Genomic DNA, 17242 nt, shown 5'->3' on the forward strand with positions numbered 1-17242 from the left:
TACCAGGCTGTCCAAGGTAACGATTCAGAACCCTTGGTATGGACGCCAGAATGTCAGATAGCTTTTCAACAAATCAAAGACAAGCTGATGTCTGCCCCCACCGTAGGGTTGCCAGACCTAAATAAACCTTTTGAGCTATACTCTCACGAGAGACAAGCAGTTGCCCTGGGGGTGCTTACTCAGACTCTAGGGCCACAAAATGACCGGTTGCGTACTTCTCCAAACAACAAGACCCTGTGGCCCAGGGCTGGCCCACCTGCCTTTGGGCAGTTGCAGTTACTTATGAACTTCTGACAGAGGCTGAGAAGTTCACTCTTGGCCAACCTACCACGGTCCTAACCCCCCAGAGTGTGATTCCCTTGATTGAACAGAGAGGTGGTCTGTGGTTAATGGCGGGGAGACGCAGCAAGTACCAGGCTATCCTACTCAACAATCTCACTGTGATGCTTAAGACTATCTCCACCCTTAACCACATAACCCTGCTACCCTCATCAGAGGATGAGAACCTCAAACATGACTGCGTCCAGGTAACTGAAGAGGTGTATTCCAGCAGATCTGACTTGTCTGACCAGCCTCTTACTAACCCTGATTTAGAGCTGTTCACAGATGGGAGCAGCTTTGTGGAACAAGGAGTCTGAAAAGCTGGCTATGCCATAGTCACCCTTCATGAGACCAAAGAAGCCAAGGCACTGCCCCTGTAACCTCTGCTCAAAAGGAGGCAGAACTTTTTACCTTGACTGGTGCCCTCCAACTGAGCTCCAACCAATGAGCCAATACATATATACAGATTCCAGGTATGCCTTTTCGGTACTTCATGCCCACAGAGCCATTTGGAAAGAAAGAGGACTACAAACTTCAGGTAAAATAGAAATAAAACATGCAGAGGAAATCTTAGCCCCCCCCCCCAGAAGCAGTCATCCTACCAAGAAGTGGCAGTCATGCACTGCCCCAGACACCAGAAGGAGAGTCTCACATAATTAAAGGAAACTACCTTGTGGGTCAGGCGGCCAAGCAAGCCACCAAGGCAAAAACCCCTGCTACCTGTCTTGCTCTGATTCCTGATCTCCAGCTGCCAACAAACCCACAGTACACCGAGTGTGATACAAACAGGGTTGATGAATGGGGTTTCCTGGTAAATAACCCATGGTTCTTGAAAGATGGGTGGCTTTATAATTTTTATGGGCAGGTGTTAGTGCCGGGACACCTGATGCACCCAGTGATAAAAGCAGCTCACAAAGGTACACACTTTGGCTGAGATACTATATTCCGATGGATGACCAAAATGATTAAAGGGCCTATTTTACAAAGAACTACTCAGAAAGTAATGCAACAATGTGCCACCTGTGCAAAAAACAATCCAAAGACAGGTCTGCGACCTTCTATACCTGGGGTACAAGCCCACGGAATTGGACCCGGAGAAGACTGGCAAGTAGACTTCACTGTTATGCCAACAGTTACAGGGAGTTTTAAATATCTTTTAGTGTTTGTAGACACTTTTACCGGATGGGTAGAAGCTTTCCCTTGCTGGACAGAAAAGGCATCAGAGGTAAGCAAGGCTCTTCTTAATGAACTTATTCCTAGATGTGGTTTACCTTATTCAATTCAGAGTGACAATGGAGAAGCATTTCTATCCAAACTTACCCAAGAGGTTTTGGGACATTTAGGAATTAGGTGGAGGCTACACACCTCCTGGAGACCCCAGTCACGTAGAAAGACAGAAAAGATGAACCACACTTTGAAAAAGACATTGGCCAAGCTCTGCCAAGAAACCAACTTGCTCTCGATCAAACTACTGCCAATTGCCCTGTTGAGAGTCCGGATGGCCCCTAAAAGTAGGCTCCAATTGAGCCATTATGAAATGTTATGTGGGAGACCTTTCCTTAAGGCAGCCTGGGGGCTAAGTGCTTTAGATGATCCTACGGTAATCCAAGAATTTAGTGTTTCCAGATATCTTAGGTCACTATGTGAAACCTTGAAAGCTATTACCGGTATGCTTCCAATAGTCTGTTCTTTCCCACAGATACCCCTCTTCATCCTTTTGCACCAGGAGGCCAGGTCCTTGTAAAAAGGTGGGACGACCACCATGCCACCAGCCAGCTCCAGCCCAAGTGGACCGGCCCCTACAAGGTTCTACTAGTCACCCATTCCTTGGTGAAGGTAGTTGGAATAAAGCCTTGGATTCACCCCACCAGAGTGAAGCGAGTGCCCCTCAATCCAGATGAGCCTTTGAAGACCTCACACCTATCGGCAGTGGTCAGCAGAATGAGGCCCATTCATGGGACTACAAAGACAACCAACCTCCTGAGCCAGAGTGGGAGTGTGAGCCACTAGAGGACTTGAAACTACTCTTCTAAAAGATAGATAAGTAACGTTCTTTTCTTCCATGTCTCCACCTTTGCAGACTGTAGAAGGCCTAGGTGTCCGTGTCGCACGTGTTCTGTTGATCCTCTTTATCTGTATTTTCTCTTGTATTCTCCCTGCTGTGGGCACCACCTATTTTCCATGGTGCTAAAATTAACCAGTATGAACCCTGTTGTGGCATTGTTGCTTTTGCTTTACCTGCTTCAACCTATCACTTGTATCCAAGCTAAGTAGGAAGACAACTGATTCATCCAGCTTTCCAATTATGTTTCTCAGGGAGGTAATCTGAGTAATTGTTGGATCTGCCACCCAGCCATCCATTCCCCACCTCTTCTGCTGATTTGAAAGTTCCCTGGGGAAACCCCATCCCCAACTCTTCCTGGATCTCTCTAATGCTGGAGCCAAAAAGAGGAAACAGTACCTCTGACCCCTTAGAAGTAAAAAAGACTCACGAGGAATGGTGCCATATTTCAAACTACTTGACTTGGCATGGTGGACTACAGTGGTCCCCGAAATTATCTCTTTTAACAGGATGAAGTTCGTCGACTTTGCATATTACCTTGTGTCATGGATTGAATTGTGTCCCCCCAAAATATGTGTGTCAGTTTAGCTAGGCCATGATTCCTGGTATTGTCAGATTGTCCACCATTTTGTCATCTGATGTGATTTTCCTACATGTTGTAAATTCTCTATAAGTTAATGAGGCAGGATTAGTGGCAGTTATGTTAATGAGGCAGGACTTAATCTACAAGATTAGATTGTGTCTTAAGTCAATCTCTCTTGAGATATAAAAGAGAGAAGCAAGCAGAGAGACATGGGGACCTCAAACCACCAAGAAAGCAGCACCAGGAGTAGAGTGCATCCTTTGGACCCAGAGTTCCTGTGTGGAGAAGCTAGACCAAGGGAAGACTGATGACAAGGACCTTCCCCAGGGCCAACAGAGACAGAAAGCCTTCCCCTGGAGCTGGCACCCTGAATTTGGACTTCTAGCCTACTAGACTATGAGTGAATAAATTTCTCTTTGTTAAAGCCATCCACTTGCGTTATTTATTTTATAGCAGCACTACATAAATAAGACACCTTGGAAACTTCAGTACATGGAGACACCTTTCCTCAATGGCTGAACTTGGTGTCTATACAGGTTGTGATAGAGGCCACCAAGTTTCCATCTTTGGGCTGACCAACTTCTCAACATGGTTCAATACTACCCACCTCTGCAACCACTTGGCAGAGGGTGGTTCTGTTTGTGCACCCCAAGGAATCTATTTTCTGTGTGGTGATTTTATCTCCCCTAGCACCTGGTATCACAGGGGCCTAGTTTACCCATGCTGTCTTAGTCATCTGGTGCTGCTACAACAGAAATACGACAAGTGGATGGCTTTAACAAAGAGAAGTTTATTTCTTCATAGTAAAGTTGGCTAAAGTCCAAATTCAGGGCCTCAGCTCCAGAAGAAGGCTTTCTGTCTCTGTCAGTCTTCTTCTCATCAGTGTTCTCCCAGACTAGGAGCTTCTCCACACAGGGACCCCAGTCCAAAGGACATGCTCTGCTCCTGGCACTGCTTTCTATGAGGTATGAGGTCCCCCTGTCTCTCTGTTCACTTCTCTTTTTCACATCTCAAGAGATTGCCTCAGGACATAATCCAATCTTGTAGATTGAGTCCTGCCTTACTAACACAACTGCCACTCTTCTCCCTCATTAACATCATAGAGGCAGGATTTACAACATATAGGAAAATCACACAATACCAGGAATCATGGCCCAGCCAAACTGATACACACATTTTTTGGGGGACATAATTCAATCCATGACACATGCCTAAACCCAAAAGAATCAACTGGCACTTGTACAATAGGACTGTCACTTTCTCCATGACCCTTGTGACCTTCAATAACCTCGCCACCCTTATAAAACCTCCACCTCCCAATACACACAGGTGGCAAAGAAGAGCTGCTGATGATAAGGAAAAAGGCTGGGATTTAAGGGGAACAGGATATAACCCCATCAAGAGACAGGAATAGGATGGTCAGTTTTAAGAATCCTAACCATTATCCCACAATTAGCTGCTTTACAGGATGCTGTGCTTAACCTCTCTGAGACCATCCACGTTCTATCATGAGCCACTAGAAGAGCCACTAAAGCTCAACAACAGTCACTAAACTCTCTGGCTAGAGTAGTACTAGACCACCGCTTGGCTCCAGACAATATTCTAGCTAAGGAAGGAGGAGTTTGCAACAGCTGGCATCTCCTGTTGTGTATAGCTCAATACCTCTCATGAGGTAGAGCTAAATTTATAGGTAATTGACCAAGTGGCCAACTGGACCAGACCAAGGCCTGTAACAGAATCCAGAGGAACAGCTTCTTGGTGGGATTGGATTATGCCCTTCTTCCCCAGTTTCAGCTGGCTTTGGCCCCTGGTGACACCTCTATTTTTTATCTTGCTGGTATGTCTGATCCTAACTTATCTGTTAAAGTGTTTAACCCAATTCTTTTCAAAAAGGCTTCAAGATGTGGGGATATTTTCCCTCCCATCACCACCAGGTCCTAAACAACAACAAACAAAAGATGCTGGCCAATTCCGCAGCCTCGGTCCCTAACTTTGTCCCGGCAGGAAGCAGCCAGATGAGTCATCGACCTTATCCCTTAAGGAATTGCTACAGCTCAAGGGGGATTGTAACCTGGCCCCATGAACGAACCAGTGCACCTGCACGGGAAACTGCCACCCCACCCCGTGTCTGTGTGGGCACCATCTTGCTACCTAATCACATAAAAGTCCTGCCTCCCCATCATTTGGGGAGTGGGCTCTGAGGAACTTCTTCCCGGCTCCTTGCTTTGTGCGCTGCAAATAAATTTACTTTCTTTTTCTCAAAGGTCGGTGTTCAGATCATTGGCAGGGCTGAGCACGCCAGACAAGGATCAACCTTCCTGGCTTTGATAACAATAGTAGATAAGTGTTAACTTTGGTGAAGTGAAAGACAGTGTACAATACAGGGGAAGTCAGCACAACTCGACCAAGGCAAAGTCATAGAAGCTACATAGACACACCCAAACACCCTGAGGGACTGAGTTACTGGGGCTGAGGGCTGGGGACCATGGTTGCAGGGGTCATCTAGGTCAACTGGCATAACAAAGTTCATAAAGAAAATGTTCTACATCCAACTCTGGTGAGTAGCGTCTGGGGGTCTTAAAAGCTTGTGAGTGGCCATCTAAGAAACATCTACTGGTTTCATCTCATCTGGAGCAAAGGAGAATGAAGAAAACCAAAGACGCAAGGGAAGTAACAGTCCAAGGGACTAATGGACCACAAGTACCACAGCCTCTACCAGCCTGAGCCCAGAAGAACTAGATGGTGCCCGACTACCACCACCAACCACTGTGAGAGGGATCACAATAGAGGGTCTTGGACAGAGCTGGAGAAAAATGAAGAACAAAATTCAAGTTCACAAAAAAAACAAAAAGACCAGTCTTGCTGGTCTGACACAGCCTAGAACCTGGAGTTATGGCCCCTGAACATGCTTTTAACTCAGAACTAAATCCACTCCTGAAGTTCACCCTTCAGCCAAAGGTTAGACAGGTCTATAAAACAATAATACATGTGAAGAATGTGCTTCTTAGTTCAGTCATGTGTACGAGACCAAAAGGGCAACACCTGCCCAAAAGAAATGACAAGAAGCGAGAAGGGACAGGAAAAATGGACAGATGGAAGTGGGGAATTGGGGTATGGAAAGGGAGAGTGTTGACACGTTGTGGGAATTGCAACTAATGTCACAAAACAATTTGTGTATAAATTGTTGAATGAGAAACTAATTTGCTCTGTAAAGTTTCACCTAAAGCACAATTCTAAAAAAATCAATCATTTCCTTTATGTTTGTTTTTTTGCTTGTCTTTTTAAATAACTTTCCTACTCCAAAGTCATAATCTCCTCTATGTCTTCCAAATGTTTATAATTTTACCTTTAACATTCAAGCTTTTAATCCACCTGCAAACGTGTGAGGTAGACTAAGGAAAAGATCTAATTTCAATTTTTTCACAGATAACAATTATCCCAGTATCGTTTATTGAAAAGTCCTTCCTTTCCTCCCACTGATTCTCAATGCCAGTACTGTCATATATCAAACTTTTATATATAAGTGGGTCTTTTTCTGGACTATATTCTATTCTATTTGTTTGTCTGTCTACCTTTACACTAATTTCATGCTACCTTAATTCAAACTCCCATTGTGTTCTTCTTCAGGAGTGTTTTTGCTATTCTTAGCCCTTTGTTCTTACATGTAAATTTTAGGCTTAGTTTTTCAAATTGGAGAAAAACATTAGGATTTTGATTGCTGTTGCACTGAATCTAATGCATCAGTTGGAAGAAAAAGAGAAATTTATAATAATGAATTTTCCTATCCATAAATATGGCATCTCTCAATTTAGTCTTTTCAATATCTTAATAAAGTGTTATAATTTTCTCTACAAAAGTCTTGCACATATTTTATTAGATTTATATTTACGTAATTTATAGTTCTAATTCTTTGATTAATTATGTATCTTTGAAAATTTCATTTTACCTGTTTGTTGCTGAAGTACAGATATGTAATTGATTTTTATACTGTACTTTGACACTCTATACTTTAACCCAGATTCCCAAAGCAAGTGAATAGTTGAAATTTGAACTTTGATCTTTTAGTTTATTTAGAACACAAGCCCTCTATGCTAGAAACCTCAGCTATCCTTTATTTTACCTTTTCCTTCATTACCCAATATCTATTGAGACAAGGTGGCTTTTAATGCTACAAAACTCTCTGACCCATCTCTTTTATTATTTTCCATTTTCACTGAAATCAGCAGTCAAGGAATATAAACAGTAGTGATAAGAAGCCACTGGTATACAGTGCTATTACAATGTTTAAGCCCTTTCATCCTTATTACTTCTTTACTCATCAGACTAATTAGAAGGTGCAGGTGTCATAGATTAAGAAACTGAGTTCTCAGAGAGTTTATGTAAAGTATTTCAACTCCCAGTCATCAGTGATAGGTCTTTTCTGTTTCAGAAGCAGGGCTTCCAACTGGTCAGGCTTAACCCCTGCTGAGAATTCCCATTCCTAACAAGTTCCCTGCTGAGAATTTGCATTTCCACCCCAGATATACTGAACCAGAATCTGTAGTTTAACAACATCCCCAGGTGATTCTTATGTATAACTTCCTGGGAACTTGTTTGAAATGTAAATTCTCAGCAGGGGTTGGAATCAGAAGAAACTTTGGAAGCCCTGCTCAGAAGCCAGGACTCTTTCTATAGCATTTGTGCTTATCAAAATACTATTTTTAGAATAAAGTGTATTTTTATTCATTTTCTTTTATAAAATATCAGACTAGAACCAGACTCAGATGTGGAGCAGTACTCTCAGCATTGTCTCATTTAGTTCCATTCCCTCATTTAAAACCAAAACCAAAACTTGGGGCCTGTCTTAGTCATCTAGTGCTGCTCCAACAGAAATACCACAAGTGGATGGCTTTACAAAGAGAAATTTATTCTCTCACAGTCCAGTAGCCTACAAGTCCAAATTCAGGGCATCAGCTCCAGGGGAACGCTTTCTCCATCGGCTCTGGACGAAAGTCCATGTCATCAGTCTTCCTTTGGTCTGGGAGCTACTCTGTGCGGGAACCTCAGGTCCAAAGGACGAGCTCTGCTCCCAGCACTGCTTTCTTTGTGATATGAGGTTCCCATGTATCTCTGCTCACTTCTCTCTTTTATAACTCAAAACAGATTGCATTAAGACACTAATCTTGTCAACCTCATCAGTATAAACTCATCACAGTGATAGAATTTATAACACATGAGGAGATCACATATAATCTCATCATAGTGGTAGAGTTTACAACACGTAAGGAAATCACATCAGATAACACAATCATAGAATACTGGGAATCATGACCTAGCCAAGATGCTACACACATTTTTTGGGGGACACAATTCAATCCATGACAGGGTCCAAAGTGGTGTTATGACTTGCGGAGTGGAAGAGCTAGGATTAGAATTCGAATGCCCCAACTGGTGCCATTAACAGCCTCCAGGAATACCACCAATTTTAACGTAATTACGCCAGCTTCTCAGAAAAAAGATCTAATGGTTGTAGCACAAAGGTTGAGAGAAGGCCTTTTTACTTCCCAGCCTTAATTGCCTTAGTAAACCCTTAAGGCACATAATTCCATCCTTTATTAAAGATGTCTTCGCATATAGGAATCGTGAATGTTAACGGGCTTCCATTATTGCCTTCGAACTGGGAATACCCCAGAAAGAATGCAGGGGGACCAGCAATGGCAGTTCCCGCCTGAAGAGTGTGTCATTGCAGGATAAGAAATTGGGATGAAGGAATTTAGGAACCATGCAGGACGAAAGGAAGAAAAGCACAATGCACAGATTTGTATCTGCTGGAGGCGAAGGCTGGAGTTGATACCTGTATTGGGTAACTGACAGCGTGGTCTCCGGCTCGGCCACAAAGCCGGGCAAATGTTGGCTTAGGTAGTCCTCCAGGGACCTGCAGTCGAACTTGTGCTGGGGCAGCACTTCGGCCATCTCAGGGTCCCGGGCGGCACAGGCCTCCATGACTGCCACCGCGCAAGGCCGCACTGGCGTGGAATCCATTGGTCTGGAGTGCCTGTGCGAGAAGCGTATCGTCACGGGAGCGCCACTCTACACCCACGGACGGGGCGGGGGTGGAGGCCGTCGCAGGAGCTGCCGCCGTGAGGCCGGGGGCGGGCCTAGCGCCTCCAGCCAACCACAAACACCCTGGCCGCCGTTGCTGAGCAACGTCCGCCAGCTAGACAGGTGATTTCGGTTTGGTAGGGAAATACTAGATGTATTAAGATTTAAAAATTGAGTTGGAGGCCACAGTTTTAAAGAAAGCAAAGCCCCAGTCGTCGCTACGGGCGAACAAGAACGAACAGACCTCCTCCATACCTAAACTTAATGCGCCAGCAGGCGGAAGACTTGTAGGGTCCGGTCCAGAAAAGGGTGCGTCAGGACTTGGAGCCCAAGAATAAAAGCTTCTGATGTTTCTTCTCGCCGCACAGTTAGAGAGTCCATCCCGCAGGCGACCAGCCCTAGACACTTATGACCCGGGCTCTGCTGAGGCCTGATCTCACAGCACGGGGTAAAGAAGGAAGCTAAACCAGGGCGAACTTTTGCTTAGGGGGAACAATGACTGCGGCGCACCGGAAGCAGTATCGTGGAAGTCCCGCTGGAGCCGGGGAGACGTGTCTGTTTGTGAGGCGACGGAGTACCTCCTAGGGCTCTGGTTTAAGGCGGCGGCTAAGTGCCTCCTCATATTACCCATCGTGGGCCCAGCTGGCCGAGCAGCGTGGGGCGGCGGCGAAGGCCAGGGCTGGGAGCGTTGGCGGTCGGAGTCCCAGCCATGGCCGAGTCTGTGGAGCGGCTGCAGCAGCGGGTACAGGAGCTGGAGCTGGAGCTAGCCCAGGAGAGAAGTCGGCGGGCCTTAGGGGTCGGCGATGGAGGGGGCGGCCGGGCCCGCATCGAGAAGATGAGCCCGGAGGTGGTGGACTCCAACCCTTACAGGTGACCTGTGTCTGGGCCTGGAGGCAGGCCGGGGAGACGAGGTGACGGTCTCCCCGTGGTGACGAGCGAGGCGCGCCCACCCCCGGCCCAGTTTACTCGGCTTTCCGTCCCCCATTCCCTCGTCTTGAGGTCCCATTATCAAACGGGCAAAACCACGTCTTAGTACCGGTCAGAAGTTGTTCTTTCTCTTTTTAAAACACCCGAGTCAGCCATATGGTGCTGCTCTCGCGACTACCGAGAACGCAGATCCAGTCTTGTTTCGCCCCTGCATCTATTAGTCTGCCTCGCTTCACGTAAGACTGATAGTAATGAGAACTTTCAGAAGATGACGTCAAATGTAAAACCTGCTACGCATAAATTTTAAAAAGGTTCATAAAGGATTCTCAATGTTTCATAAGTTAAAGGGTGGAAGGGGGAGCGAGACTGGCTGTAATTTGTTGGAGTGCACCTTAACATCTCAGACCATTGGACTTTGCCAGCCCTGCCACTCCCGCTTCTTTTCTAAAAAGGCTTTTTTAAAATTCAGAATGCGGTATATAGTGCAGTGGTTAAGGGTAAGAACTCTAGCGTCAGACTGACTGGATTCAAATCCCACCTTTCTTAGTAGCTGTGTAACTTTGGGCAAGTTCTTAACTTCTCTGTTTCAGTTTCTCACCTGTTAAGTGGAAATAATAGTAGTATCTATCTCAGTCAGAGTTGTGAGGATTCAAAAAGTATATTTAAAATGGTTAGCACATGGTCAGCCTTATACAAAACTGTATTTCTCAGTACATCTTTTAGTATGTGCTAAGCACTTTGCATGCGTTGTCTTTCCCTCCTCACTACAACTCTATGAGATCACTACTATTATTTTACTCCCATTTTATAGTTGAGAAATATTAAGGCTTAGAGAACTGCAATGATTTGTCTCAGGTCATAGAGCTAGTAGTAAGTTATAAGGCCTAGACTGGATTAGGCTTTTTACTCCAGAGTACATATGAACAATCTCCCCAGTAAAAATGTCAGTAAGTACGCAATGTGGCTAAAAACTGGATAGTTTTAAAGTAGATGAAATAGAAAAGATGATTTTGCTCTTTCCCTTTAAAGAGCATGAGTTTTGATTAAAAAAAAAAGTTTTAGTTATTTGTGACATAAAGCTTCAGTAGATCTTAGAGTACACTGTATTTTAACTCTTGTCAAATATGAAGAGTTAATGATCCAAGTTTTTTAGAGATTGAATAAGCATGAGCTGACATCTCTAATCAGAACTGAGTGTAAACTATTTCATTTACCACCTTTTAACATTTTTAAATTTTACAAATGAAGACTTTGAAACTTTCCCTCTAAGAATGAAAAGGAAAGGAATATGAGTTGTTCTTTAGAGTCATCTTTAATCATATTTCAAAGATTGCTTCAGTGTGATATGATTCCCTTGACATTGTGATAGTTAGAAACAAAACTTTCAGAACTCAAATCTAAACGTTAGTATTTTCTGTCTCATTTGCACCATGCAACGTTATTAAAATCGCTAAATAGGAGAGGGCACTTGTCACCCAAAACTGTTGACTGGTATATGGGAATTTAATGAAGCTTAGTCTTAAGTTTTTGAATTGTTGTTCATTCAGAAAATGTTTATTGAACACCTTTTCATCTCCAGCCCTCTTATGATATTTTCTACCATTTATTGAGCATTTCTTATGTACAGACACCGGGGATACAAAGAGGACATGGTCTTTTCCCTCCAGAGTTTACTAGATGAGTGTGAGAAAAGTAAACATGCAGTTGTAATACAGGTGGTAAGAATTTTGATAGGGGAAGTACAGGGTTATGGAAAAACATAGGAGGGGTTTTTAGGTGCTTAGCACCATTTTGATTGCATCAGGTGACACAAAGAAATGTATAAACCCCCAGTTCTCAAAGACCTTTCCTTTAGTTTGGTAGACATTGTTAATGAATGTGGAATAATGGTCAAACAACACAAGTAAATGTGAAATTATGTGTTACAGAATATACTTTAAAGCATGCGCAGAAAATGGAGAGGCAAACAGAGACTTTAGGACAAGAAAACCTGGTTTAAAATCTGGCTCAGAAACCCACCTCTGAGTATTGTTTACCAGTTAGCTGTTTGATCTTGAGCAAGTTAATTAACCTGAATCTTTTTCCTTATCTGTAAAAGAGAGTTGCAGTACATTCTTCTCAGGGTTATACATGAAGATTAGGGGAAAGTAAAGGTGTCAGGTTGATCACAAGCATTTACTATCACTTTCTACTCAACCACACTAAAGTGATAGTAAAGGAATTTTTTTAAAGGAATGAACACCTATTGAAAAAATAGTGTTTGTATTAATAATTGGGGGTTGGGTCCCTGTACTTCAAGATTATAGTATAGAATTCTTGAAAAATGATAACAGAAATGAACATCTCAATAGAAAGGTTGGAAAATAAAGTTGAAATAAATTATCCAGAGAGTAGAGCAGAAAACGAAAGTGATAGGAAATAGGAGAGAGAAAGTAAATGTAGAGGACTAGTCCAGGTGGTGGTCCAACTTCTTAATAATAGGAGTTCCAGAAAGTCCAGGAAAAGTAAACAAGGAAATCATCAATTTCTTCTAGAAGATTCTCAGAAAAACATGAGTTTCCAGTTTGAAAGGGTCCACCATGTATTCAGCACAATGGATGAGAATAGATTCACACCAAGGCATGCTGTGAAATTGCAGAATAGTAAGGACTAAGAAGATCCTACAAACTACCAGGCCACATAGCAAAATATCAGAATCAGAATAGCTTTGTTTTGTCAAAGCCATGCTTTGTTCTTGTCTGGAGCAATGTCTTAGAAATTCTGATTGGCAGTTTTTTTTTCCTTTCAAGGTTTTATGTATGTCATCCTATTGCCTTCTTGCCTGCGTGGTTTCTGGCAAGTAATCAGAGCTTAGTCTTACTGTTTCCCTTTTGTATGTGACTTTTTGGTTTTCTCAAGCTGTTCTGGGGATTCTTTCTTTGTCTTTGGTTTTACTGAGTGTGATTATGATATAACTTGATGATTTTCTTTTGGGATCTATCATATATGGAGTTTGTTGAGCTTCTTAAATGGTCAGTTTTTCAACTTACATGATACTAGGGAAGTTTTTTGTCAGCAAATCTTCAGTGAGCCTCTCTGTGTTTTATGTTTTCTCCCCCTGTTCTGGAACTCTGCTGACACGCAAATTTTTACTTTTGATTGTATTCCACATTGTTCTCAGGGTTTCTTCATTCTTTTCTCTGATTTTTCCTCAAATGAAGTGGTATCCAAGGATTTGTGTTCAATTTCACTGGTCCTATTTCCTGTTGTTTCAGATTTGCTCCTAAAACCTTCTATATTGCAGTGTTCATTTCTGAAAGCTTGTTGTTTATCTTTTGGATTTCTGATTGCTATTTTTATATGATTTCTAGTTGTTTATTTATTTTGACATTTTGTTCCTGTATTGTTTTCCTGAATTCTTCCATTGCTTGGTCTGTGTTCCCCCTGATCTTGTCTCTATTTTCCATGATTTTGTCTATCTTTTCCTTATTTTTGTCTGTGTTTTCCTTCATTTCTTTCCTGATCTTTTGGAGAGTCCTGACTATTAGAGTTTTGAATTCTCTACCAGGTAGTCCCAGTGACTTTTCTACTGGAATGTCATCTGGTGTTTTATTTTGGTCACTTTCTGGAGCCATCCTCTCCTATTTTTTTTTTTATGTTTTAATATTGTCTGCTGTCTCTGGAACATTCAGGAATTATTTTCTTTGTTTATTGATCGTAGATTTGTTTGTTTCATCCTGCTTTTTTGTTTTATTTGGGTATGTCTGGGAAGGTGGGCTGGGCGTGTTTCGTTGCTTGCTCGTCTGTGGGTACGATACTTCTCACCACCTTGTCTAAGTGGGCAGGGCCGGTTGCTCAGCTGTAGTGCATCAGGGCAGGTACAGCAGGGGAGGGAGGGGCGAGGATGTGTTGTTTGCGGCACGAACTGGGTCTGTTGGGGCGGGGCTGAGGGCAGTACAGGGCAGGGTCTGGGGATCCATGCCAGTGCCACTCGGGGGTGCAGTGCTCGGTGCATGGTGCAGATAGGCAGGAGGGAAGGGAGAGGATGTGATGTGTGTAGCGGGTGCTCTGTCTCCTGTTGGGAGCCCCGTGAAGTTGCCTTCCCATATTCCCCATCTTCCCTATCCACATTCCTTGGTGGCTGTAGTCCAAGATGGTGAATCCATGCCGCATTAGCTGGTAGGGGACCTCCACTCTATAGCTCTCCTCATTCTCTGTTCTCTATCAGTTTCTTATTCCATTTGGTGCTTGATTAAGTTTTTTATCCCTTCATTTGACGCTTAGGGTTCCAGAATTGGAGTTTATATCTGTTTTACTTAGTTTTTCAGGTCTTTGCTGCAGAGGGACAGCATGGTACTTTCTTCTATGGCATCATGTTGGCCCCGCCTCCCATATCTTAGAAATTTTGAAGGAAAATTTTTCTAACCTAGGCTTACATATATAATGGTAAACTATCAATAAAATGTGTGTGTGTGTGTGTGTGTGTGTGTGTTGGAGGAAGGAGATAAGAATTGTTTCAGGTATGCAAGTTCTCAAACTTTACCTTCCTCACACCCTTTGTTATGAAGCTGCTGGAGGATGTTCTTCCAACCAACACAAGGGAGTAAATTAAGAAATAATCTATATCAGAGATTCTCAAACTTTATTGTGCATAATAATGGGGAGCTTGTTAAAACTCAGATTGTTGGGCCCCGTGTCCAAACGGCCATATTCTGATTTAGTAGGCATAGAGTGGGGCCCATTGGGACCCTGGTGGCGCAGTGGTTAAGAGCTCGGCTGCTAACCAAAAATTTGGCAGTTTGAATCCACCAGCTGCTCCTTGGAAACCCTATGGGGTAGTTCTCCTCTGTCTTATAGGGTCACTAGGAGTTGGAACCGACTTGACGGCAGTGGTTTTTGGTTTAGGGTGGGGCTCAAGAAATTACATTTCTAGCAGATTCCTGGATGCTAGGTCCGTGGACTATACTTTAAAACTACTGAACTATAGGATTCAGGGAGCGGGGGATCAATACAGAATAAAGAAATGAAGAGAATTCATAGTATTATGAAGGGAGAACTCAGGATGGGAGCTAAGAGTGCAGTACATGTAGACATGGGAGCACATCAGAGGATTCTGGAAGTTATATTTTTAAGATGAATTGATAGAATACCTCTTGCATATAAATTTAGAGGAATTTTAGATAACTGGTAGAGATGGTGGGGTTGAATTTGTGAAAAATACATAGAAAATTAAGTATAAGGGGAAACAATTATTAACTTCAGAGGTAAGAGTTGTACAAGAAAGGGTAAGTTCTACTATACTTCATGACCCAGTTGTGAATAATAATAACATCTAACTAAAATGGCCATATAACAATATTGGGAGGCTGGTTAGGAAATGTTTTTTCCTAGACTTTCTGGAACTCCTGTTATTATGAAGTTGGACCACCTGGACTGGTCCTCTACGTTTCTTATTTTCTCCTATTGCCTATCGCTTTAGTTTTCTGCTCTATTCTCTGGATAATTTGTTTCTCTCCAATAGGGAAAGGATGGTAAGAGTGAAATCTTCAGATTATATCTAAAACTGAAAATCAAAAAATAACAATGTTAGCATTTTATTTAGAGATAAGTTGGTAGTAGAGTTGAAAGTGAAGGAGGAAAGGAAAATGAGCCTGGGGGCTTGACGACTGCTGTATTTTCTAACAGGCGAGGTAAAAGTGTTTGACTCTTTAAAGTGTAAATGAATGGGAATTGTATGTAGGTAGGTTTAAACTGTGTATATATAATTTAAAAAAGATAAAACAGATTAGCAATAACTAGATAAAGCACCTGTTAACAATGGTTGGCATATAAAAGATAATAAAAGTTAGTAGGTATTATCCATTGGGGCAGAGATAACAAGTGAGTGGGATTCCGATTATTCTGATGATGAAGATCAAAATGTTAAACATTAAGTATATACGTATACTGAGAAAGCATGGGCAAGTGTTGAAATTGCACTTTGACGCTTCTCATGTAGATACTTAACATTTAGTTCTCAAACTTGGCTTCACATTAGAATATCTGAGGAGCTTTTTAAAAAATTTCGTTGCTTAGGCATCAGCGTTTTTAAAACTTCCCAGGTGATTTTAATGTGCAGCCAAGACAGAACTCATTTAAGGACATGTGAAGTACATCTGGTAAAAGACAGCTATTCGCCATTTTTTAAAGTATTAGTGATTGAGTTTTGGTGTTTACATTCTGTGATTTTGTATGCCTGTCTGTATCACTAGAAACTAAAAGACTGTAAGCTTTAACACTTTTTTTTCCTTTGTTTTAAGCCGCCTGATGGCATTGAAACGAATGGGAATTGTAAACGACTATGAGGTATAATAAACCTTTCAAAGTTTTTAAAGATGATTACTATAATTGAAAGTAATTTCTGATGACATATTTAATGAAGAGTTATTAACCAACACATACATAATTTTGCATTCCACAGAAAATTCGTACCTTTGCTGTAGCAATAGTAGGTGTTGGTGGAGTTGGTAGTGTGACTGCTGAAATGCTGACAAGATGTGGCATTGGTAAGGTAAAAACATTTCTCTTTGCCTGTCATATAGAGAACTACTCACTCCTGAAGTAAATCAGGTACAAATTAGAATTTTTTTTTTTTTCTCATTACTAATGGTTTATTTATTTGTGGTGTTTTTATTCATATTGTTCTTTCTACCTGATGGGTTGAGATACATCTCCACCCAGGTGGAAGCTGATATTATTGCTAATTAAACAAAAAGTACCTAACTGTGTTCAGGAAGTTTTTTTTGGTGGGGAGCATACTATAGAACAATTTGGACTTAAGTTTTAGATAATCGAAACTTAGAAAAGAAGGTTTTTAAATTAAAAGCCTGTGAGTGAAACACTGAAATATCTAACAAATTTTTTTTTAAAAATATATATATTTTTATTGTACTTTAGATGAAGATTTACAGAACAAATAGTTTCTCATTAAACAGTCAGTACACATTGTTTTATGACACTGGTTAACAACCCCATGACATGTCAACACTCTCCCTTCTCCACTTTGGAGGACGCTTCTTTTTTTTTTGGTGAAAATATACATAGCCAAAGTTACACCATTTCAAAAGTTTCTACATGTACAATTCAGTGGCATTGATTACATTCTTCCAGTTGTACTGGTATTCTCACTATCCTTTTCCAAATTATTCCATCACCATTGTCTTCAACTCACTGCCCCCTAGGCTTCCCATCAAATCTTTTGAGTTGCTGTTGTCAATTTGATCTCACATAGATAATTCTTTTTTTTTTTT

The 17242-nt window shown here is 42.0% G+C and overlaps 2 protein-coding genes across 7 annotated transcripts in view; one reads left to right on the plus strand and one right to left on the minus strand.

The window, feature by feature from the left end:
- ACAD11 (acyl-CoA dehydrogenase family member 11) overlaps positions 1-9494 on the minus strand; it is a 125116-nt gene extending 115622 nt beyond the window's left edge. The window contains exons 1-2 of one of the 3 annotated variants that reach the window (XM_004381406.2): positions 9303-9494; positions 8800-9000 (exon numbers count right to left, since the gene is read on the minus strand). In XM_004381406.2, the coding sequence (XP_004381463.1) occupies positions 8800-8987 (188 nt within the window). In that variant the 5' untranslated portion in view covers positions 8988-9000; positions 9303-9494. Of the gene's footprint in view, positions 1-8799; positions 9001-9302 lie in introns of those variants that run through there. The other 2 variants (XM_023735952.1, XM_023735954.1) reach the window with 2 other exon arrangements.
- Positions 9495-9597: 103 nt separating this feature from the next.
- UBA5 (ubiquitin like modifier activating enzyme 5) overlaps positions 9598-17242 on the plus strand; it is a 19684-nt gene continuing 12039 nt past the window's right edge. The window contains exons 1-3 of one of the 4 annotated variants that reach the window (XM_023735955.1): positions 9598-9917; positions 16253-16298; positions 16414-16503. In XM_023735955.1, coding sequence (XP_023591723.1) covers positions 9757-9917; positions 16253-16298; positions 16414-16503 — 297 coding nt within the window. In that variant the 5' untranslated portion in view covers positions 9598-9756. Of the gene's footprint in view, positions 9918-9938; positions 10286-16250; positions 16299-16413; positions 16563-17242 lie in introns of those variants that run through there. The other 3 variants (XM_023735956.1, XM_023735957.1, XM_023735958.1) reach the window with 3 other exon arrangements.

Source organism: Trichechus manatus, unplaced genomic scaffold (assembly GCF_000243295.1).
Source record: "Trichechus manatus latirostris isolate Lorelei unplaced genomic scaffold, TriManLat1.0 scaffold00084, whole genome shotgun sequence".
Lineage (NCBI taxonomy): Eukaryota > Metazoa > Chordata > Mammalia > Sirenia > Trichechidae > Trichechus > Trichechus manatus.